Source organism: Salvelinus fontinalis, chromosome 18, assembly GCF_029448725.1.
Source record: "Salvelinus fontinalis isolate EN_2023a chromosome 18, ASM2944872v1, whole genome shotgun sequence".
NCBI lineage: Eukaryota > Metazoa > Chordata > Actinopteri > Salmoniformes > Salmonidae > Salvelinus > Salvelinus fontinalis.
This window is the reverse complement of record NC_074682.1, coordinates 17,063,179-17,089,080: the sequence shown is the minus strand read 5'-3', so window position 1 is coordinate 17,089,080 and position 25,902 is coordinate 17,063,179. Positions and strand designations below refer to the sequence as shown.

Below are 25,902 nucleotides of genomic sequence, written 5' to 3'. Positions count from 1 at the left end.
GTCCTAAACCCACTAAACCCAAACAAAAACAAAGAAGTCATTTCTCAAGGCTGACACAAGTCAGCTTTCCACATCACAACCTTGAGCCACCATCCGGTTACATAAGGCTACCCTGATCTCACAAACAGGACAGTGACTGTTGTTCTACAGTATCTATCAGGGTAATATTACCCAGAGATTACCCTGGTCCGCATGAAGGACCTTGATAAAAACAGACATTGTAGTAAAGTGTGCAAGCAAGCCTGTAGAAGTACCCGTTTTAAACTATAATTCCTAGCCAGCATTTAATGACATTCGGTTAGTTGGGAAGAAGACTTCTTTGAGGAAACTTGTCAGACAATTGGAGTTGCCTGTGTTGAGTTTGATGCCTTTGAGCCAATTCTGTGTTAATGAGACTGCCATGACTCTGATTTTGTGTACATTAGAATTCATCTATTTTAGTCATAAGTAATTAACAGGACAAAGTCTTTCAAAGGTTGTTTTAATCCCTGAATAAAGGACTAAGACGTTGTAATAAAACAGCACGGATAACTTATGGGGCATTTCCACCTGAGACTTACCCCACACCAGTGTGTTGCCAGTATTTAAGGTCATTTAAGCTCCAGAGTTATTTTTAGGGAACTGTGTTGCCATCAGGAGTGTGACACTAAAGACTTGGAGCAAGCAGAATCAAAGTCTGCGTTATCAAGACAGTTGCTTAGTAAGCAGGTGTTAACCATAGAAGGAGTTAACCCATTTATGTAAATGCAGGCTGAAAAGTACCAATGGCCTGACCTTGGCCCCAAGTCAGAGCAGGTCCGCTGAAGCCATGGTCCAGTGAGACACTGGAGCCGGGCATTGGAAGTAAAAAACAAAAGTTTGAGCATGAGGTAAATTTCTTCCTGAGGTAAGTCTCAGGTAGAAATTCCCCACCAGTGTGCTGGTTTCAGACAGTCCATGGTTGGTCTGTCTAGTTTCCTCATCATCATTTTCACCATGCACCAAAATGTTGAGAAGGTGTATGATCTGTGATATGCGCAGGCACGCAGTAGGCCCGAGACTCCTGCACAGTTCCCCAAGGACTGCCACACAGAAGGAATATCAGCCCACAGCGAGAAGCACAAGATTGAACTTCACTCAACTTTCTAGAGCAGTAGTCACCAACCGGTCGATCGCAATCGCATTCCAAGGCGGTCGCCAAACACTTCTGTAAAAAACCCAACGATAAAGCCTTGTGTTCCTATTTGTTTTATTCATTTCGGGCTGTGTGCGCCCAATGCACCCGATTCAGCTACCCTGTGTGGCGGGTAGGCGAACTGTTGCCATTTTGAACTATTTCATTTGTCTGAAGGTACAAACTCCGCCTTCCCGCTGGCCCGGAGAGCAAATCAAGTGCACTATAGGCCTACCACTGGCCAATCAGATGGCTCAGATTACCGTGTTTGCAGTAATGTAGCAGGCATAAAAGAAAGCTACAGCAAAGTTGATACTGTGAGATTCCAAAACGTTTAAAACCATGAGAGAGAGACGAATACAGAAAAGGAATGCTGTTTTTATGATTGAGTTCATGTTTAAGTTCTTACTCTTTGTATTCAACACTTCTATAAGCCATAAAATGTGCGTTCTTACTATTTCCACTGAGCGCTACAACAAGCACTGCAGCAGTAATGATTGAGTAGGAAAGTGTATCGATAGGCTTGATGTTACGTTTCTGTGTTTTGGGGTTGTTTGTGTTGTTTTTGGTTTGTTTGTGCATATGTATGTGTGCATTTCAGGAAATGGCTTCCTGGATTCCCCCAAGCAGCTGATTGGTCGGCCCCAGCAGATTGGAGCTCTGATCCCGGCCTCTCATCAGGGGATACAGCGGTCTGCAATTACCGACTCCTGCTGCAGCTTTAAAAGCCAGTGTTCCTTTGTTAGGAGAGAAAGCTTATTGGTGTGTCCTGTGTTTTGTTTTTGGTGTGTAAAATTGTTGTGAAGTATTTTGGAGCCGGTCCTGCAGACATATGTGTATGTCAAAAGGACTGTGTTTTTGATGATTGAAATGGTTCACTTTACCTTAGTAATTATTCTGTTTTTGTTCCCAGGGGGTAAGGGGAAGGCACCTTGGGAGCGCTTAGGCAAGAGGCCTGCGGGCATACATATACCCGTAATATGTACTCTGTCTATGCACACTAGGTAAGACCTGGGCGGACCACCCCCTGTATTTTGGTTAGCGCGCCAGGTGGTGTTAAGAATAGATAAGTAGTGGGTGGTGGTAGCTACGGTAGGAGAGGGGACTCTTGCTTTGTTATTATTAGAGGCTTGAGTCTTTTTTAATATAGAGGAATATTTCACTTTCTCTGTTCATAGGAGGAACAACATGTATTTGTACATGAGGCAGAAATAATGGGGTGCGACTCGAGTTTTCGCCATCAGCTGGAAGACGGTTTACCTTTTTGGTCTGTGTCAGTGGAGGAAAGGGAGAGCGGAGGGATGTTGAGAGGCGGACCCTCAGTCTGCTGCTCTCTCCCTCCGCTGAGACTGACCATAGATTCAGGCACCATTGACCCAGTAAAATAAAAAGCTAATTATTTAAATGTATTCTCACTCAGCCGTGCCACATAAGTAATACAACAACTGATCTATTACCGGTGTGATCATACACAGTATCCTACCTCAAATTCCTAAACAACAATGCATTGGCAGGGCAATTCAAGAAAAGCCTGTATGCGATAAGTGTATTGGGCCTATAGCTTACTGAACAAACCTCATTGCTACAGTACTGTTTTTAATTGGTTAATGTTGCATAGGCTTATGTTTTTTATGTAAAAAAAAAAAGAAAGTCTAAGCGATAGATCTCTGCTTGCATTTTGACTCAAAGTGATCTTAACTCAGAACAGGTTGGTGACCACTGTTCTAGAGTTTTCCCTGTTAACACTGTCAATGTTTTGCCTTTACTGTGGCAAATTTGATCGAATCAACGCAATATTAGCCACTTTCAATGCAACATATCAAAACAAAATTAACTATGCAAGAGATTTTCTTGTAGGCAGAATGCATCGGAGTAGGATTCTATTGCATTGACATGTACCACTCAGCCCTTGCTCTACACAGACCGGTGAGGCTTAACCAATCAGAGCTGCAGTAGGCCTATATGCAAATAGAACATTGCCACATATGGATCTGTGCCATTTACTTTGAACTGGACTGTGTTTACAGCATGAGTGGTTCTGAGCAGATGCCCATGTTTTGAGATCAAAGTGAGAGCTGCATGTAGACACGTGCACATTTTATTAATATCCTTTGCAAGTTAGCTAAATTATTAGCCCAGTTATAGATACTTTGTAGTAAGCCATAGGGGAGTGATTGCTTCCTACAAGAGCACAAATCGTGTACATTTCGAGACATCTTTGAAAAGCGAGTCAGGTAAAGAGCTTTTGTTGTCTTAAAGGAGCAGTGTTGTATTTTGAGACAGGCTTGAATAAGCTAAGTAGCCAATAGGCAGAGGGTAGTATAATTTGTCTGATTCTCTGTAATAATGGTATGGGAATAATAATGCATTTTATTTTGTAAAGTGGTTTCTTGCATCAAACACAACATTTTCAGTCACCTCCTTGTCTGAAGAACAAGTGGATAAACAGGTTAATGTCAAGCCCTGCATGTTTTTTTCAAAAGTCTCATGGAATGTTGGCGTACATTGAACACCACACATTGGCTGCTACTGCAGGCTGAATGATAGAACAGCTATTTCCATGTTAACATGTTATGGGATGCATTTTCTCCATTGTTTTTGATGGTAGGCCACTCTGGTAGGCCTACATTATGATCAAATAGCCACAGTAGATGACTTGGCCACTGTTAAAACTAACTTAAAGCGGGTACAGCCTCAGTGTTCACAGTAAAAGTGCGCTGGAAGTTGCACAGAATTTTCACAATGTTCAAGTTTGTGTTCAGCAGACCTGAAATTTGCTCAGTGCTGAAATTTTTTAGAGGGAACATTGGTTACAACACACGTAAACACACAGGCACACACACAACAAACATACATGAACTTATAAAGAGCAGATTCTGAATGACCTTTCAAAATAACACACACACTAACACACAATCAAATTAAAAACTGATGGAAGGCCTACAGTATGAAGGCCTGCTGATCTTGGCTGATAAGGGTTTCATACATTGTCATCACTTCATGTGTCCTTCAATTCGACTGATTGCTGAGAATCTCCAAATCACATTTCCCTGCTGTTTCCTAACAGTACCCCCTCCCTCCTTTATGCCTCCCCTCTTCTCCCTCTGCTGATTTAAGTATGAACACACGCCCCCTGATAAATCTCTTCTGCCCAGACCTCCCACAGCCTTTTTTCCTCCCAGCTGTTCCAGGTGTGTCCTCTGGACTTCCCTTCCTGTTCTGGCTGTGGCTTCCCTCCCACCTCCAGTCTTTCACTGGCTGTTGCAGACGCTGCCTCCCAATTTCCCCCCGGCAGCGGCCTTCTTGCGTCTCTTGTTGAGCAGTGGGTTGTTGGAGGTGTCCAGGTCTTTGATCTTCACCTGGTCGTAGTCCACACGCATGGTGGCCAGAGCACTGGTCATCTCCTCCTACAGCACACAGAGAGGAAAGGGTTAGGGAGAAAAGAGGGTGGGAAATAAAGAAGAGAGAGAAGAAGAATCAAAGTGAGGGCAGGTTTATTTAATGATAGATAGAATAAGGTAGATAGACAGAAGATAAAGCTCTGCTCTGAATATAGCCTACAGCATAATAAATATGAGAGGAGGCAATAAGCCCTCTGTTTCTAAAAATAGCTTCAGACCAGACTGTGATGTTTGCCTCCCCCTTGTGGAAGGTCAACCACTCCAAGGTCATCTGGTCTGGGAGCAATTCCATTTAAATATTTTCACACCACAGTAGCAATGAAATTCCGCTCACATTTTAAGATATCTAAATGGGAAAACGTGTAATTTTCATTGTTTCAACTGTATTTAAAATATTGTCTGGATGTAAAGTCAATGCATTCTATGATTCTAATGATCCTGGGAAGTTCCTGGATGACCAGAGGGTGTCAGCGTTAGTCTGATTCTGACCTTCACGTCGTCCCACATCTCTCTGTCCTCAGTCAGGACCCGTGTGGTGTGGAGCGGTGTGGAGGGAACAACCATGGACCGCTGCAATGACAAAACACAGACACGATTATATAGTATGCATGCACTGTATATATGCACACACACACACACACACACACTCACATTGATCCAGGGGTGGTTCATAAACTGTGTGATGGTCATTCTGTCGTTGGGGTCTGTCTTCAGCAGCTGATGGATCAACTGTTTGGCTGAGAGAAATCAATAAGAAGATCGAGGTCAAAACACACACAGACACACACCAGGCCCCAGCCAAGGCTTTGTTTTGGAATAAGGTGCCAGTTGGTCCACATGAGCAGGAAGCCCTACCAGTGTGAATTGTCTATGTTTGGGTGTGCTTGTGGATGAGTGTTGTGCTATAAAACACACTATTTAGAAGTTTGCAAAGGTTTGTCTGAATGAAAGGGATTTCTGGGAGTGACAACATTGGAGGGAATGCAGAGCTATACTAACAAATAAACAAAAGCCAGGTCTAATAGTCTAGTGCAGGGATCATCAACTAGATTCCCCCGCAGACCAATGTTTTTCTTGAGCGGATGGTAGGGGGGCCGGAACATAATTACAAATAATTTGCAGATTGCAAATTGACCGCAAGAAGCCCAAACAGATAACATATTTGACTAAAACACCTTGCTTACATTTGTATACAACCACATCTCTCTATTATGTCCGGGAATACATGGGAACAGATTTCCAAAATTAAAATAACTTGCAGCTGATTTTCTGGTATTTTTACCGTATTTTATGTCCAACAAGGAAAATGCATAATTTTTTTGATTAGAAAACTTGGGGGGCCAAATAAAAACACCCGCAGGCCACCAATTGGGGAACCTTTGTCTAGTGGAAGGGTGACCCGACCCAGCCTCACCTTCCTCTGACACCTCAGCCCACTCAGGTTTGGGGAACTCGTACTGGCCCATCCTGATCCTCCGTTTCATCCCTGGAGAGATGGCCTGGCCCGTGTTAGAGTAGAACGGTGGGAAACCACACAGCCTAAACAGGAGACAAATGCATAGAGGTTGATAGTTATTAGGTTGCACTGACTATAAAACGATTATATAGTATGCATGCACTATATATGCACACACACACACACACACACACACACACACACACACACTACTCACACACACACACTACTCACAGGATATACATGATGACGCCCAGAGACCACATGTCACATGACTTGTCATATTTCTCCAGGCCCAAAACCTCAGGAGCTTATAAACAGGAAAACAGACAGATGGAAAATACAATTACTTGTCCAATATTATACGCAGAATATAGTGACATACAGTGCATTCGGAAAGTATTCAGACCCCTTGACTTTTCCCACATTTTGTTACGTTACTGTCACACCCTGATCTGTTTCACCTGTCTTTGTGATTGTCTCCACCCCCTTCCAGGTGTCGACCATCTTCTTCATTATCCCATGTGTATTTATACCATTCGTTTTATACTATACTATTTATACACAGTTCGTTTTGTTTCGTCAAGCCTACCAGCGTTTTTCTGTCTGTTCCTGTCTCTTGATTGTTTCTGTTTTCTAGTTTTCCCGGTTTTGACTTTTTCTGCCTGCCCTGACCCTGACCCTGCCTGCCATCCTGTACCTTTGCCCCACCTATCTGGATTACTGACCCCTGCCTGCCCTTGACCTGTCTTTTGCCTGCCCCAGTTGTATTAATATACTGTTGTTAATTCGACGTTGTCTGCATCTAGGTCTTACCTCAAATGCGAAATTTACAGCCTTATTCAAAAAAAAATGTGGAGTGCTGCAGAGATGGTTGTCCATCCAGGAAGGTTCCACAGAGTAACTCTGGAGCTCTGTCAGAGTGACCATCGTGTTCTTGTTTACCTCGCTGACCAAGGTCCGTCTCCCCCGATTGCTCAATTTGGCCGGGCGACCAGCTCTAGGAAGAGTCTTGGTGGTTCCAAATTTCTTCCGTTTAAGAATGTTGGAGGCCACTGTGGTCTTGGGGACCTTCAATGCTGGGAAATGTTTTTGTACCCTTCCCCAGATCGGTGCTTCGACACAATCCTCTCGGAGCTCTACGGACAATTCCTTTGACCTCATGGCTTGGTTTTTGCTCTGACATGGACTGTCAACCATGGGACCTTATATAGACAAGTGTGTGCCTTTCCAAATCATTTCCAATCAATAGAATTTACCACAGGTGGACTCCAAGTTGTAGAAACATCTCAAGTATGATTAATGGAAACAGGATGCACCTGAGCTCAATTTTGAGTCTTATAGCAAACAGTCTGAATACTTATGTAGATAAGGTATTTCTAAAAACCTGTTTTCGCTTTGTCATTATGGGGTGTTGTGTGTAGATTGCTGAGTAACATTTTTTATTTAATCAATTTTAGAACAAGGCTGTAATGTAACAAAATGTTGAAAAAGTCAAGGGGTCTGAATACTTTCCGAAGGCTCTGTAAATCTGATTGTTACACATATTCCTACAGTAGTTTAGTATTGTCACCCAGCTAGCACATGACGTTCTGAGAACCATATGTTTCTTAGAGCTTGGTGAGAGTGTGGTTGTCCTATGTTCACTTTGCATACAACCTTCCCACAACATTCTGGGAATGGTGCAGGACAGTTGCTTGGCTTTGGAACATTCTACGCACATTTAAGGAACTTGACAAAATAACATTATTTTCTTGGTATTTCATTAATTTAACAGAACGTTTCCTAAAAGTTCAATCATGATTAAATGTAATTTAAGTGTTGGTAATGGTCTAGGAATGTTCTCCAATTGGTTTGACATTGGGAATGTTCTCAAATATTACAAAGAACATTAAAGGAAAACTCTACCCCAAAACTATTTTTTGTTATTTGTTTCATTAGTGCATTGTTGATATTGTCCCAAAATGTTTTGTTATGTTTTGTTATGTCACCAATCAAGTTTTCAAGATATGTAACTTTCAAAATACAGTAATCTGGCATGTATGATGCATTTTGCATCATACAGACGTTCTCAGAATTTCCTTGCAACCTAAAAAGGAACGTTCCCAGAACAGGCGAAATGTTCACTTCCGTTCACCTAAAACGTTTTTAAAAAACGTATGGCTTCATTCCCAGAACCAATGGAAAACCAAAGATGTACGTTCCCACAACTTCCAAGGAATCAAATATGTTAGCTGGGAACTTACCCACATAGTAAGGGGTGTAGCAGGGGGTCTGCAGGAGGTTGTGTAGAGTGGTCTCCTTAGCGAAGCCAAAGTCTGTCAGTTTGAGAGTACCGTTGCTCTTCTGATGAGTGTACAGCAGGTTCTCAGGCTGAGGGAGGGGAAGTGAAATGTATCTGTCATTAACTGTGCACATAGTATTACTAAATGTATGGCAACTCTGTCATTATCTGCTGCTGTTATCTTCATCTGTGTGTCAGTGTCACATTGCTCACCTTGATGTCTCTGTGTGCGATGTTCATGTTGTGGAGAAACTCGATGGCTGTGCCAATGTCCCGCATGATCTCTGAGCCCTCTAGATGAGAGCAGAGTTACACAGTCTCAGGACAACACTATCTGTAACATTACACATATACAGTATAGTATGTCCATTCCCAGAAACAGACTCAATCCTTTTTCCTTGGCCCCCTCCCCTCTATGCCCCTTCACCTCTCTCAGTGAAAGCTTGGTCTCCTCTGGCCTGGATCCGGCTGAACAGTTCTCCCCCTTGCATACTGGAACAAGAGAAACACATACATTGAGTTAATATTGAGATGCTGTCATGGAGTTATCATTCGAAACATAACACTGCCTATAACTCTCACACGAGACATGTTTCAAAAAGAGAAACTCTGCTACTTGAATAAAAAGCCCTAAAATAATAGTGAAAACAGGAACCATTTAGATGAGGTTGATGTTTCGTGGGATAACGTTAGACTGGGGACAGAACAGTCTGCTATGCACAAGCACTTCATCTGCCACTCTGTCTTTCCATTTTGTCATTATACACATAAACAGCCATACAGACTGGGACTCCTCTATCCTCCTCAATGATCTTTGTCTTTCGAAAAACACGGTGAATCACTTTCTGTTATGTGAAAATAATTGTTTGTATGCTCTATTGAGTGTGCGTGTGTGTATACACGTGAGAGATAGAGGAGGAAGTGAGTAAGAGAGAGTGATCCGAGTCAAACTCTGTTATAGAATATTCTCCTTCATTAAACTAGCTGAGCTTAGCTGAGTTTAGCTGCCCTCCTCTCAACCTCTCTGAGACAGGAAAGAGCTGACCACAAAGACAGATTACTTTACAGCGAGCAAAACACGTCACATACACCCCCTGCTCTGAATCATCACACTCACTCTCTATGACTTGCCAGTACATTATACTCCCATTTCTTTAGAAATGCAGTTCATTGGAAATCAATGTCAGTATCTAAAATTCCACATACACACTTGAGTTCATGCATTCTCACTGCTCCAACCATGTGTTCTTTATTTCCTTAAAACTTGGGTGGTCTAGACTATGAGAGAATACTACAGTATATCGAGAGCGTCTGTGTCCTCTCTGAGTACGGAGGAGAACCTGTGGTGATCTGTGAGGCACAGGTGGAGCCCCAGCCGTGGCCCAGGCCTGCCCACATACTTGGCCTGCATAGACATACCAAGGCCAAGTGACTGACCTTTCCATCAAGCCTAATGGTATCAGAGAGAAGCTATGAGGGATTGGCACTATACCAATAGTTTACGGCTAGTTGCTGAAGACAGAGAAATGGGACTTGTATTCCCATATAGCAGAGGATTCTGGGTAATGTAGTCAAAGAGCTGACAGGACAAGATCCTACCATTCCATGATGATGAGCAGGCACTTCTTCCCATGATGCATGTTCTCGTACAGACTGAGAATACCAACGATGTAAGGCCCCCCCGACACCCGCCAGTGAAGCTCAACCTCCTGCCTCGCCTTGGGACTGTCATAGAGGATCTGTGTTGGAGTGAAGTGTGGGGAAGGAGTGGAGTACGGGAAGGGCAGAGAGTGAGATTGAATTACTTCATTTAAGTGAAACAATTGGCATTCCAACCAGGCACTCGTTCTGTCCTGAAGGGAATTGATCAATCATGACAAAAGAGGCTGGTTGGCCACGCAGCCAAACCTGATCCATTTAAATGTCAACGTATTAATCATGATGACACTTAACAACTCCCCTGATCTGCCTGACCTGTCCGTAACAAGACTTCAATGTTATCTTTTCCCTCTTTCAGTTCCCTACCACAGTGGGCCTGTTAAGTCATTTCACACACACACACACACAAACACACACACAGATAGTTGGCAGGCCTTGACATAGCACCCGTCTTCCATTCCATCAGAGGGTATTTTTGGGTGCTGACAGTTACAAAGTGGGCTCCTGCTGGATACCATGCCAGCCCAGTCACAGAGCTGCAGCTGAGAACAGAACACAACACAGACAGCCTGGCCACCACTCATCCTTTTGCCACAAACTTACACATGCTTTACCTCACTTTTTTACAGCTTCAATTATATGACAACGTGGATGGTGAGAAATGTGGAAGTTACTGTACATACACTTGCACTTGGAGAAGGAGTTTCATCTAGAAAGTTGTGGTTTTAGAATGACTGGCAATAAACAGACTTTTATGGTCTCATTCGATAATAGAAGTCATAACTGGAGAACCTGACTCCCTCACTTAACAATGAATGAGATAGTTTCTTGAACACAGGGAAAGTATGCAAAAGTTTGGATTTGGCCCTAAGAGACTTGCTCTCATCATATCCTTGTTGCATCATCCATCCAAACTGAATAGCTTATGGCCAAGGCACATGTTGTAAAGAGCAGCTAATAAAAGACACAGGTGAAACTTCAACCAGAACAATCATAAACCCTTTTTAAAGATTTACAATGTTACTATAGGAACTAGGTTTCATATCAACTTCACACAAAATAATGAGGGATCTTCATCTTTGGGTATTTATATTGTGAATGAGTGTGTTTTTATGTGTGTGTTTATCGTACACATGTGCTTCGTTGTGTTTTCTTTGGCATGAATTAGTGTGTGAGTTTATTTTTATATCTATGCCTATAGTGATAGTCTTTCTCTAAAGAGGAAGGACTTCCCCTTTGATGGATGTGTGTTGAAAGTGGAAGCGAAGCAAAGGACTTCCGTTGGCCTCTTTAACTGATGTGTGTTTAAACTTCATCTCACAACCCACAGTACCCAGGGTCACTATAAAAGAGTGGTCTTCATTTCTGTCCAGTATCTGGAGAGCATGTGAGAAAGAGTCTTGGCTACTTTATTGTGTTTTATGGGTTCTCATATGAAGATGCAGATAGCTTAAGGCCCCGTGCGCTTCATTTCCTGTCCAGTGGACAAGAGCGTCTGCTAAATGATTCAAATGTAAATGTAATGTAAGCAAAACTGGAAACGTTGGAAAACTTTAGTACAAGCCCTAAAATCCCCTTTGTTCCTGGAGGAACTAAGGTGCTACACGTGGGATTTTTAGAGAAAAAAAAAAAATAATACATTTCTGTAATTTTAGAAAATGTCCATAATATATCTGCAGTAATAGTGGAATGATGTGTTGATTTGCCGTGATATTCACCTCTTGATTTCTACCGCTGGGTCGGCTTCTGCTGTCAAAATGGTATAGCTGTTTTGACTTTGTGGCTGTGTTATCTGGTGGAAACCGGGGCAAGCGGCCAATGTAGAAATCTCTCTGTCATTTCCTGCTTGCTAGAATTCTATACTGTTTGCTCAATTTCTGCACTGAATAGTGTAGGAAATTATTGTTACATCTAACTAGCTTTTCACTAGTACTTTTGGGTGTCAGGGAAAATGAGTCAAAAGTACATTATTTTCTTTAGGAATGTAGTGAAGTAAAAGTAGAAGTTGTCAAAAATATAAGTAGTGAAGTAAAGTATTGATACCCCCCAAAAAACAACTTAAATAGTAATAAAAATATTTTTACTTAAGTACTTTACACCACTGCCCAAAAGTAAAAGGCTCAAGCGTGAGTCTACACCATGTTACATGGAAATGGGATGTGGTGGAGGCGGGAGACTTGCTTTGAATGCAGTCTAGTACTGTTGCAATCCATCTAGCTTCCACATAGGGGAGAAATTCTGAGAAATTCAATGTGGGCAAACACATAGACGCAGAAACACACACACGCATGGTCACACACACACACACACACACACACACACACACACACACACACACACACACACACACACACACACACACACACACACACACACACACACACACACACACACACACACACACACACACACACACACACACACACACACACACATTCTCATAACCAACTTTCCAGAGTTCAGGTTAGTAGGTTAACTCTGCTACAGACAAAAAGAATTGGACATTTAGCAGACACTCTGATCCTTTGAATGCAGCCAATCTAGCAACCACATAGGTGAGAAAATCAACAGCCATCTTCCTCGAAACCAATCAGATCCTTCTCAGCCCCTCCTAACATAGCATTGTGTCCTGGTAGCCACAGAGAAAATCTCATATTTTCCTTCATATAGCTCCATAGACCTTCTCACGCACACTGGCACATGCAGCATCAATAGCTTTACACACTGCTGCAATTGAGGACGTTTAGAGACTGTTCAAGGTTGAGGGCAGTCTGGATATTGATGTGTGTGTCTCAGTAACAGAGCTTGTTTACCCTACCTTTCCCTTTATAATTGTTTCCAGCCAATAAAGCGGAGGTCATAAAATTGAGTAAATAGAGCTGAGAGATAGGTGTGAGAGTGCAGGATATATAATGCTGTAGTAAGTAGTTATGGAAGAACAGAAGAAACTGGAGAGAACGTTAAGAGATACTACTGATATTAGATTAGGAACCTTATCTGATGCTCAATAGATAATAAGATTCCACTTGAAACTAAATGTAGCTAAATCTATAGTATTTACATATAGGCTACACAGGCAGACATTGTACTAATATAGTAGTAATACCAATTTGTGGTATTACATTTACATTTAAGTCATTTAGCAGACGTTCTTATCCAGAGCGACTTACAAATTGGGTGTGTAACCAGGTATAATCCTGAAATATATATTAACCTGAACAGAACATGTTTTTACTATAATGCTTATCATCACACCATCCCTCTGACTGATTGACTGTTTTAATTCTCATAACCAGCTTTTCGGGGGATGAGAGTTCAGGTTAACTCTGCTACACACTACATTTTTAGCCAGACACACATTGACAGATTTTTCACCTAGTCGGCACGGGGATTCGAACCAGCAACTTTTCGGTTACTGGCCCAATGCTCTTAACCACTAGGCTACCTGCCACTACAGTCTCTCAAATCACTTTCATGTGAAACGAAACCATAGTATTTTAAGTGGGCCTCAACAGAAGCACAGATGGACCACAATCCTGCCAACCATGCCAAAACGTTGTATAAGCCATGCCAGTGGTTTATAATATAATAACAACAACCACAAACATAAACAGAGGCTGAAGAAGCTGGACAGTGAGCTAAAACCACATAGATGCAAATCCATGAAATTAGATTAATCAAAAAAACTCTTTGAAAGAAGAAGAGCTTGACTATGAAGAGAGTGAATTAGAGTTCCAGAATGAAACATTCCCCAGCCAAATAAAGGTTCTAATGGAACATACAGTGAATGGAATCTCAGGATTTCCTTCATGGAAGAACACTGGGTCTTCTTAGGCTAGACACAGACTCTTAGAGCTTGCAGCCAGGCAAGTCTAAGACGAGAGAAACCTGATCGCTGTAATTGAATCAGATTAAAAGGATGGCTTCTCTTCAGGTCTAGTAGAGTGGATTAAAACTATACCCATCCATTACACTTAGCGTTTAGGAGTGGACTTAATTAAAAAGTGACTGAGCTGGACAGCTGTTCATCCCAATGACTTGTTCTGTCTATGGCTGTTTGTCTTGTAGTTAAAAACAAAGGAAAAATCGAGTCGTAAATGTGCCAATTTTATACTTTATGCACAAGGCTCACCCAGGCTTATACAAACAGAGGCTGGCTTCTGTACGATCACAAAAACACAAAAGCAAAGTCTGAAACACCACCCCACCCCTGACAGAATATTTTCTGTCAGGGGTGGGGTGGTATTCCACATTTCACACTTTGTATTTTATTTGGCATACAGTGGGTGGTGTCCATTCCCTGCAGTCAATATTGAAATGCTTTCCATTGGTCACATTCTCCAAGCTCTTAAATTGGATCTGAGTGAGAGCCCTTATAGGACAGCTTTGCTCTGTGGCTCCATGGGTAGTTCCTGGTCACTGTGACCAGAGAGGATGAGGCGAAGCGAGAGGGTCGACTCCGCCCAAAATATGTCCTCACAGATTAAGCAGACTTGGTCTGCTTAACGATTATAGGGTTAAGCAGACCAAGTGAGGAGTTGTTGTATGGGGGCAATGAGAGAGTGTCGAATTTGGTAAAGATAAAAGTGAATTGCTCTTTTGATAGGTGAGGCTTATTTGAGCAAACAGAAGTTCCATAATGCTTACATTTTCTACGAGTATATTGATATGTTTTCTACAAAAGATCAATGGCTAGCTAGAACATTCCCACCTGATCTCGCATCCTCCAGCCTGTCTTTCGCCTTTGAAGACATGTATTTCCATTAGTAGAGCGGTCAGTCGACCATCTTGTCAATATAATAGATGATCTTTGCTGTGACCTGCTCTGGGTCCTCTCTGACAGTGGGAGTTATGAGCAGGCACCTGGTGAGACACCCAGTTGTGATTGGAATTAAAATGCTTAACACAGCTTCTTACCTGTAATAGGCAACTATACCAGACAATGTCAGTCAGCAGGCCAACTTTCAGTCCTCCAATTTAAAATGCTCATTACTTATCCACAGCATCCGTCAGTACTTGTACCCTAATTATCCACAGCATCCGTTTGCCAAATGATGTTTTCCTGACTGATTGCACTCTGCTGTATGTTGTCCCAAACTGAAAATAACCTCTAATAATAATAATTATTGTAAAAACATTTATTTGGAGGGTAGATCAGCTTTAATAGTGCAGATAGATTGTGGCTTCCATCAATGTAATTGTCTGCATCATTTCCAATCCCCTATATCTTTTTTTGTAAATATATATATAATTTATATCTTTTTTAAATTGATTTTTCTTTATTATTTTCCCCATAACCCTACCACCCCTCCCCTAATTGGAGTAAACTAATGGACAACAACACTTAGACTTCTACTTCCAGCTTATACATACTATATACAGTTTAGGGACATGGTATATTTCACAATAGTTATCTTTTGTTTGTTTTTAGTCTCATCCTTCAGCTACACACAACCCCTCCCATCTATCTCTGAAGACCATCCAACCTTTCTATTCTAATAGTTTCTACAGATTGTAAATTAAAGATAAACATTTTTGCTAAGAGTATTATTATATTATTGATCGATTGACTATGATTTTCAAAATCACCCCGCATTGCTTTCTGCAGAATTAGATCCAGGCAAATGGTGCAATTCTTCAGCCATTCCTGAACCTGTGACCAAAAACAAGCTACAAATGGACAATACCGAAACAAATGATTTAATGATTCTTATATATATATATATATATATATATATATATATATATATATATATATATATATATATATATATATATATATATATATATATATATAACATTCTATTGGTTGCAATAATTTTTTATAGTAATTTAAATTGAAAAACTAAGTTTAAATAACCTCTAATAATTGAATGTGAATGACAAGATAGATTTGAATTCAGGACAATTCCAAACACATATTACTCTTTTTTCTGCCATGCCCTGTAAAATGACCTGCTCTCTTCCCTTCTCCTATCTCTCTTTTCTCCGATTCTGTACTGTATCCAATCCTTTTATCCTGACCCACGCCCCCCTCTTGTCCTTTGTGTTTGACTATATGCTCCTGGTTAGGAGATTCTGATCCGGCTGGATTACTGTAGGACAGCCATATGTAAAAAGAAGGATCCGGACCCAGAACAGGGTCAATACGGACCACGGGTCCAGACTATAAAAACAAAATATATATATTTATTTATTACGAATTCAGTCGGAATTCAACTCCTGGTATCATATGAACACACATAAACATAGAAAATGTGTAGAATTTAAAATAGTGCTACATTTTCCCTTCCTTCCATGGCAAAAGTGTAGAATTGCAGGAAATTTGCTTAAAAACGGCATTTTTTTCCTCTGCCAACAAGATGGATGTGAACAGTTTGGGGTTTAAAAGGGTTGCGCAGGTGGGGGTTTGTCACTACGCCGATAAATAACATTATACATCTGGACCTTTGCCACCGAGGAAATGTCCCTAACCAGACCTTTTCAAATAGTATTTGAGTACCCCTGCTGTAGGCAGTAAATCGCTGCCTCTGTAGCCCTGTACTGACAGGTGACAGCTTTCCATTGGCCAGAACAACGTGAGTTGTGTGTCGTGTGTGTGTGTGTGGTGTGTGATAAGAAAACCTACTGAGCTAAAGCATAAGTTAAAGTGTCTTGCATCATGCCAATGTGCTAAATACTATATGGTCAGGTCACACACAAGGTTGTTGCCGCTCAACCAGAATAGTAACATGCAAAGCACACAAGTGCAGGGGTTGGAACCAGTTCAGAGAACAGAACCAAAAATGATTACATTTTTCAAGGAACAGAACCAGAACCGAGAACAAAAGTGATCTATACTGTTCCGGAACAGAACCATTATTTTAAAAGCATGGTAACTGTTTTTTAACGTTATTTAACGTTCTGTGCATTTTTTTCCAGTCCCACAAAAACCTAAACAAAGCACCTACCGTATGCAAAGCCCTCACTCACTCAAAAACGTATTCCAGTGTCTGCCTGCCAGCTGATCATCTTTCCCAGTGTGTGTGTAGACTGCCTGCCTCTCCCCCTCCCGCCGAAGCATGCATAGTCTGCTGTAGCTACAGACGTTACAAGCGTGATTCAGAAATTAGGGAGAGAGATTTTTCATTAGAGAACAATGGATTCACTTTTTCAACACTAATTAAGGATACTATGGTTATTACGTTATTAAATACAAAAAGGTAAGACATGTTTTTATTTTAATTCTGATGCCACTCTGCACACACAAGCTTGTTAGCTAGCTAGCTGGTCTAGCTCTTAAACTCTAGGCGGCATTATGTGTAATGTAATGGAACGGAGATTCATGATCAAGGGCTATCTCTGGTCCAATGTTAGTTAAACCAACTCTCTGAAGATCAAAGACATTCAAAGTTCTTTCATAGAAGCTGCTCCTCCGCAGGTATAATTCTGTGGGCCTAATTCAGATAATGCATGTCGTAACAACAAGATACCCACTTGTCTGCCCAATGCATGTGCATAGCTTGCCCGCACCATAGCAAGCTGCTCTATCCATTGGTGAAGTAATTTAATGTCGAGCTAAATGTAAAAAGAATATATATTTCAAAGGTTTAAAAAGGAACAGAAAGGAATGATGTAAACCATTACTTTTTTTGTTTGAACCGGTTCAGAACTTTATTTTGCTGGTCGGAACAGTGGAACGACACAAAAAAATAATGGTTCTGTTCAGAATTAAACGATTGGAAAATAATTTTGGTTCCAACCCCTGCACACGTGTAAATCAAAACTAGAGTAACACATTTGTTCTGAGCCTCAGCCCATCCCATGATTCCCCCTGCCTGTCTTCCAGGAACCCAACTCCAGGAGCAGAGTCAGCACCTTAAAGGAAAACTCCACCAAAAAACTGTCTTTTGGTATTTGTTTCCTACGTCCATTGTTGATATAGTCCTAAAATGTTTTCTATGTCAGCAATCAAGTTTTGAAGATATACAGTACCAGTCAAGAGTTGGGACAGCTACTCATTCAAGGGTTTTTCTTTATTTTTACTATTTTCTACATTGTAGAATAATAGTGAAGACATCAGAACTATGGAATAACACATATGGGATCATGTAGTCATCAGCCAAGTGTTAAACAAATCCAAATATATTTTATATCTGACATTCTTCAAAGTAGCCACCCTTTGCCTTGATGACAGCTTTGCACACTCTTGGCATTCTCTCAACCAGCTTCATGAGGAATGCTTTTCCAACAGTCTTGAAAGAGTTTCCACATAAGCTGAGCACTAGTTGGAGGCTTTTCCTTCACTCTGCGGTCCAACTCATCCCAAACCCAACTCATCTCAATTAGGTTGAGGTCAGGTGATTGTGGAGGCCAGGTCATCTGATGCAGCACTCCATGACTCTCCTTCTTGGTCAAATAGCCCTTACACAGCCTGGAGGTGTGTTGGGTCAATGTCCTGTTGAAAAACAAATGATAGTCCCACTAAGTGCAAACCCACTAAGTGTCACCAGCAAAGCACCCCCACACCATCACACCTCCTCCTCCATACTTCACGGTGGGAACCACACATGCGGAGATCATCCGTTCACCTACTCTGTGTCTCACAAAGACACAGTGGTTGGAACCAAAATCTCACATTTGGACTCATTAGACCAAAGGACAGATTTCCACCAGTCTAATGTCCATTGCTCGTGTTTCTTTGCCCAAGTACGTCTCTTTGCAGCAATTCAGCCATGAAGGCCTGATTCACGCAGTCTCCTCTGAACACTTGTGGTTGAGATGTGTCTGTTACTTGAACTCTGTGAAGCATTTATTTGGGCTGCAATTTCGGAGGCTGGTAACTCTAATGAACTTATCCTCTGCAGCAGAGGTAACTGTGGATCTTCCTTTCCTGTGGCGGTCCTCATGAGAGCCAGTTTCATCATAGCGCTTGATGGTTTTTGCGACTGCACTTGAAGAAATGTTCCATATTGACTGACTTTCATGTCTTAAAGTAATGATGGACTGTCGTTTCTCTTTGCTTATTTGAGCTGTTCTTGCCATACTATGGACTTGGTCTTTTACCAAATAGGGCTATTTTCTGTATACACCCTTCTCCCTTTTCACAACACAACTGAGGCTCAAAAGCATTAAGAAGGAAAGAAATTCCATAAATGAACTTTTAAGAAGACACACCTGTTAATTGAAATACATTTCAGGTGACTACTTCATGAAGCTGGTTGAGAGAATGCCAAAAGTGTGCAAAGCTGTCATCAAGGCAAAGGGTGGCTATTTGAAGAATCAAAATTATAAAATATATTTTGATTTGTTTAACATTGTTTTGGTTGCTACTTAATTCCATATGTGTCATTTCATAGTATTGATGTGTTCACTATTATTCTATAATGTAGAAAATAGTAAAAATAACGAAAAACCCTTGATTAATAGGTGTGTCCAAACTTTTGACTGGTACTGTGTAATTAAACAAAATGTATCATGTTGGTTGTATTTCTGTATTTTGGAAGTTATACATCTTGAAAACTTGATTGCTGCCATGAAAAACATTTTGAGATTCTCTCAACAATGGACTAATGAAACAAATACCAAAATAACATTTTGGGGTGGAATTTTCCTTTAACTGATAGGCTAGTTGAAGGTCAATGCCACCGCCAGCCAGCCAGCAGGGGCGTCATCAGTACCTGGCTTTCAGGGCTTTAGCTTTAGCCCCGAATGATTTTGGGTCATCCCTGAATATGTAGAGCTGCTGGGATGGTGTAAAACAAAATGATCAACTGAATATGCCGCTTAGTTCATAGAGCTGGTTACTTGAAACTCCTGAAGTCATCCACATTTTATAATCAGTGGTATAGTGCTGCTGTTGGGCAGCGGAGCGATGCTTCGCCACTTCTCAGTATGGTGCTGTGTCTCACACAATCAGTTAATGATTCATTCGTTCTCTAGATAACAAAGCAAATATAATAGCATATATGATGTTAGGCTACTGTTAGACCAAAAACACCACGTCATTTCTTATAACAATTTAGGATGATTGTGCGGATTTTTTTTTTTTTTAACTCAACAGCGCGCGCCATAGGCTAAATATGCTTTGACTGAAACAATATACAGGTGGCTCTGTTTAACTGAATCTGCTCTAACATTTGATAAACATTAGTTAGGCTACTTAAATCATTTAACAAGATCAAAATGTATATTCCCAAAGGGATTGGGATCAAATTATTGTCATGCAGGTTGTTGGCATGCAAATGACTAGCATGCAGATGCTGATCCAGTAAAACGTTAATCATTTTCATTCACGATTGACAATGATGGCCTAATTTATAATAAGGTAGGCCTCATTTTTTGTTTTAGGATGAAAAAAATAGAACATTTTCTTTGAGCCACTAGGCCTATGTGTAGGCATATGCAATTGTGCAACTTGGATGAGGCATTGTATGTAGGCGTATATTCTAAAATGATGTTATACAAAATCGGCCTACATGTAGGTAGTCTACCAACTTTAAATCAGAAAATAGTATGTAATAATATTTTTTTAAATTGTGCTCCGTTAGGCAAAATATATCACGACACCACTGGTTTGCCTATAATAAATGTAACACCAACGAGCTTCTTTAAAACCTGTTTGGGATAGGGGGCAGCATTTTCACTTTTGCATGAAATGCGTTCCCAGAGTAAACTGCCTGCTACTCTGTCCCAGATGCTAATACACTGCTCAAAAAAATAAAGGGAACACTTAAACAACACAATGTAACTCCAAGTCAATCACACTTCTGTGAAATCAAACTGTCCACTTAGGAAGCAACACTGATTGACAATAAATCTCACATGCTGTTGTGCAAATGGAATAGACAAAAAGGTGGAAATTATAGGCAATTAGCAAGCCACCCCCCAAAAAGGAGTGATTCTGCAGGTGGTGACCACAGACCACTTCTCAGTTCCTATGCTTCCTGGCTGATGTTTTGGTCACTTTTGAATGCTGGCGGTGCTCTCACTCTTGTGGTAGCATGAGACGGAGTCTACAACCCACACAAGTGGCTCAGGTAGTGCAGTTCATCCAGGATGGCACATCAATGCGAGCTGTGGCAAAAAGGTTTGCTGTGTCTGTCAGTGTAGTGTCCAGAGCATGGAGGCGCTACCAGGAGACAGGCCAGTACATCAGGAGACGTGGAGGAGGCCGTAGGAGGGCAACAACCCAGCAGCAGGACCGCTACCTCCGCCTTTGTGCAAGGAGGTGCACTGCCAGAGCCCTGCAAAATGACCTCCAGCAGGCCACAAATGTGCTTGTGTCTGCTCAAACGGTCAGAAACAGACTCCATGAGGGTGGTATGAGGGCCCGACGTCCACAGGTGGGGGTTGTGCTTACAGCCCAACACCGTGCAGGACGTTTGGCATTTGCCAGAGAACACCAAGATTGGCAAATTCGCCACTGGCGCCCTGTGCTCTTCACAGATGAAAGCAGGTTCACACTGAGCACATGAGCACATGTGACAGACGTGACAGAGTCTAGAGACGCCGTGGAGAACGTTCTGCTGCCTGCAACATCCTCCAGCATGACCGGTTTGGCGGTAGGTCAGTCATGGTGTGGGGTGGCATTTCTTTGTGGGGCCGCACAGCCCTCCATGTTTTCGCCAGAGGTAGCCTGACTGCCAATAGGTACCGAGATGAGATCTTTAGACCCCTTGTGAGACCATATGCTGACACAAGCACATTTGTGGCCTGCTGGAGGTCATTTTGCAGGGCTCTGGCAGTGCACCTCCTTGCACAAAGGCGGAGGTAGCGGTCCTGCTGCTGGGTTGTTGCCCTCCTACGGCCTCCTCCACGTCTCCTGATGTACTGGCCTGTCTCCTGGTAGCGCCTCCATGCTCTTTACACTACGCTGACAGACACAGCAAACCTTTTTGCCACAGCTCGCATTGATGTGCCATCCTGGATGAACTGCACTACCTGAGCCACTTGTGTGGGTTGTAGACTCCGTCTCATGCTACCACTAGAGTGAGAGCACCGCCAGCATTCAAAAGTGACCAAAACATCAGCCAGGAAGCATAGGAACTGAGAAGTGGTCTGTGGTCACCACCTGCAGAATCACTCCTTTTTTGGGGGTGGCTTGCTAATTGCCTATAATTTCCACCTTTTGTCTATTCCATTTGCACAACAGCATGTGAAATTTATTGTCCATCAGTGTTGCTTCCTAAGTGGACAGTTTGATTTTACAGAAGTGTGATTGACTTGGAGTTACATTGTGTTGTTTAAGTGTTCCCTTTATTTTTTTGAGCAGTGTATATTCATACTATTAGTAGTATTGGATAAAAAAACTCTGAAGTTTCTAAAACTGTTTGAATGATGTCTGTGAGTATAACAGAACTCATATGGCAGGTCAAAACCTGAGAAAAATCCAACCAGGAAGTGGGAAATCTGAGGTTTGTAGTTTTTCAAAGCTTGGCCTACCGAATACAGTGTCTATGGGGTTAAGTTGCACTTCCTAAGGCTTCCACTAGATGTCAACCGTCTTTAGAAACTTGTTTCAGGCTTCTGCTATAAAGGAGGGGCTCATGAGACCTGTTTGAGTCAGTGGTCTGGCAGAGTGTCTCAGGCTAGTGACGCGCGCTCCCGACAGAGTTACCTCTCGTTCCAGTCCTTTGCTACAGACAATGGAATTCTCCAGTTGGAACATTATTGATGATTTATGTTAAAAACATCCTAAAGATTGATTCCATACATCGTTTGATATGATTCTACGACCTGTAACGGAACTTTGAGTTTTTGTCTGGACCTAGTGCTCATGAAAATAGATTATTTGGACATAAATTATGGACTTTTATGGAACAAATCAGTCATTTATTGTCGAACTGGTATTCCTGGGAGTGCATTCTGATGAAGATCAAAGGTAAGTGAATATTTATCATGTTATTTCTAACTTCTGTTGACTCCAACATGGCGGAAATTTCTTTGGCTGGATTGGGCTCTGAGCGCCGTACTCAGATTATGCTTTTTCCGGAAAGATTTTTGAAATCTGACACAGCGGTTGCATTAAGGAGAAGTCTATCTTTAATTCTGTGACTAACATTTGTATCTTTTATAGATGTTTATTATGAGGATTTCTGGGATTTCTGTGGCTATCTGCAAGATCACCGGATGTTTTGGAATCAAAACATTACTGCACGTAACGCACCAATGTAAACTGAGATTTTTGGATATAAATATGCACATTATCGAACAAAACATTAATGTATTGTGTAACATGATGTCCTATGAGTGTCATCTGATGAAGATCATCAAAGGTTAGTGATAAAATTTATCTATATTTCAGCTTTTTGTGACTCCTATCTTTGGCTGGAAAATGGCTGTGTGTTTTTTTTTTACTTGGCTCTGAACTAACATAATCATGTTGTGCTTTCGCTGTAAAGCCTTTTTGAAATCGGACACGATGGGTAGATTAACAAGATGTTTATCTTTCATTTGCTGTATTGGACTTGTTAATGTGTGAAAGTTACATATTTCAAAAAAATATTTTTTAATTTCCCGCGCTGCCTTTTCAGCAGAATGTTGTCAAGGGTTTCCGCTAGTCGAACGCCTGCGCTAGAAAGGGCCAAGCATGGTACATTGTCTTTTTGTTTTCACTGAATCTCAGTTTGGATATTAGGTTACAATTAGGCTGGGAAATGTTAACTAAATTGGGTAAACATGAGAAAATACGTGATTAGATTGAAACACTTGTTCATTGACTTAATGAAATTATTCTACAGGCTACTGCATGATATATTACTTTAAATATTATTGTAACAGTAGGCCTAACTATGCAATAACCTCATATGGGGTTACTGACTACAATCCATTGAATTAATAATAAGAAGTGTTAATTATATGGCCTTGGGGAGAGCACAGTACATGGAAGGGGTGCTGGAAGTGCTGCAGAGAAATGTAAATACATTTTCCAAATTATATAATTAGCCTACTGTTGTCTGTAAATAAATAAATTAAATAATTGAAAATACTACACCAGAGAGCATAATTTAGCCACATAGGATCAGTAGCTTCTTTAAAAAAAATCGTTGTTGATTATTTTTTGTCACATCAGGAGCGCATAGGCCTAGGCTACCGGAACTCAGCTGATTGTTGAGTTGTGGCTGTCGATGTGGCTGTCAATGAACAGTAGGCAGTAGCTAAAAGGCCTTTCGCAATATAAATACAAAGATGAGTGAGTGCCACTGTAAAGTTGGTGGGCTATAATTACAACTCATAGCGTATCCATAGCGTATCTATGAGTTGAGCCCTGAATGTTATGAACCTCTGGTGATGCCCCTGCCAGCCAGCACACACACACATAGAATATGCATTACACACACATGGATACAAGTACACACTAGTTGCCCATGTTAATTACTGTGTTATTACACCACCATGGCTTTTCCTTGCTTTTTCTCAATATAATACTCATTTACAATGTCATGCTAGTACTTGGCACATGGTGAATGAGTTTGTATACTGTTAGAAAACATGGTTCCAATGGTTTTCAGCTATCCCCATAGGTGAACCTGTTTTAGTTCCAGGTATAACCCTTTTGGGTGCCATGTATAACCCAAAAAGGCTTCTACCATGAACCAACAAGTGTTATTTAAAAGGGTTCTCCTATGGGGACAGTCGAATAACCCTTTTATAGATATCATCTTTTTTTCTAAGTGTATAAGCAGAAAGACATCTGATAAGAAACTCCGATCAAAGTTCCTAAGTTAGTTTTTCTAGTTGATTTGATCTTCACTAGGGAATATGCAAGATCCCAATACGACCAAATGGCATCAGGACACACTCCAAGTGAGAAACAGCCTATTTCCATTGGTAGGTGATATTACCTTCAGTGCGCACTTCTCCCCCGTCTTCTTATTTGTGCATTCCAGAACCTTCCCATTGATCCCAAACCCAAGGACCTGACTAGATATTTTATAATCGTCTGTCACCGCGTTACGCTTTATCTCCAATTTGGGGAACACGGGCAAGGGGAAGTGCGTGGAATCCGTGTCCTGTGCCGTACGCACTGCGCTGTCAGTGGGGGCTGGCTGGGTTGGAGGTTCTGATGGGAAGTCTGGTTCTGGCTCAGCCTTCGGCAGTTCCGAAGGTTTCTCCTTACCAATACCATTTTGTAGCATGGTCCCACAGATGCTGTGTCTCTGTGAGTGGTCCCTCAGGATGAAAAAACGACCTCAATAGGCTAATATGATTCGCAAGTGAAATGACGCGGTTGTCCGTAATTTACGCCAAGCAGAAATGACTCCCAGACACTGAAAAGGGCACGCATTCGGTAGTCACTTTCTCTTGGCCAGTTCCTGTGTGCCTTGGGATGTTTAAAACAATAGTCCCACTATTAAAACAGTTTGATACAAAAAGTTTTCTATAACTTAAAAAATAAATGGAAAAATATTGATATTCTTCAACCAATTATTCAATTCAAGTTCAATTCAATAGTCCTGTATATGCACGGTGTAACATTTTTTTCACTAAAACATGTCCACATCTGAGTAGGCTAAAGTAGAATGAATTCGGTTAAACTGGCCTCGTCACTTTCCAACGTCCTTTCGTTACATTCACATGGGCTACTGACTGAGGAGCTTGCGTAAGCATTACTCCTCTACCCAAGTCATATTTCTCCAGCGGCTGTCTTTTAAAGGAGCAGTACAGTTGACAAATAACTGGTAGTCAGGGTAGGGTTGAGTTGAATGGAATCAAATAAAAAAAAATCCCCTGAAGACTAACAACAAGTAGGATGGTTTCTATGCAATAAATACTATACTCAAATGTCAGATTACTGTATATGTTAGATTACATGTTTAAAATGACTGCCAGTGTTAGCTAAGCAGGTGATGCCTGCTTCAGTTTTCAAGGATATCCATCCCTCTATATACACTACATGACCAAAAGTATATGGACACCCATTCAAATGAGGGGATTCGGCTATTTCAGCCACACCCATTGCTGGAAG

General features: G+C 41.4%; 1 protein-coding gene across 1 annotated transcript; it reads right to left on the bottom strand.

Annotated features, from left to right (window-relative positions):
- Positions 1-3,503: 3,503 nt before the first annotated feature.
- LOC129815081 (MAP kinase-activated protein kinase 2-like) lies at positions 3,504-25,506 on the bottom strand. Its single transcript, XM_055868432.1, has 10 exons — positions 24,779-25,506; positions 9,894-10,033; positions 8,722-8,786; positions 8,508-8,587; positions 8,257-8,383; positions 6,245-6,320; positions 5,969-6,093; positions 5,206-5,291; positions 5,044-5,124; positions 3,504-4,560 (listed from the first exon to the last, which is right to left on the bottom strand). Exons 1-10 carry the CDS (start codon positions 25,070-25,072, stop codon positions 4,405-4,407), a joined length of 1,230 nt encoding a protein of 409 aa, XP_055724407.1. The 5' UTR covers positions 25,073-25,506; the 3' UTR covers positions 3,504-4,404.
- Positions 25,507-25,902: the final 396 nt, after the last annotated feature.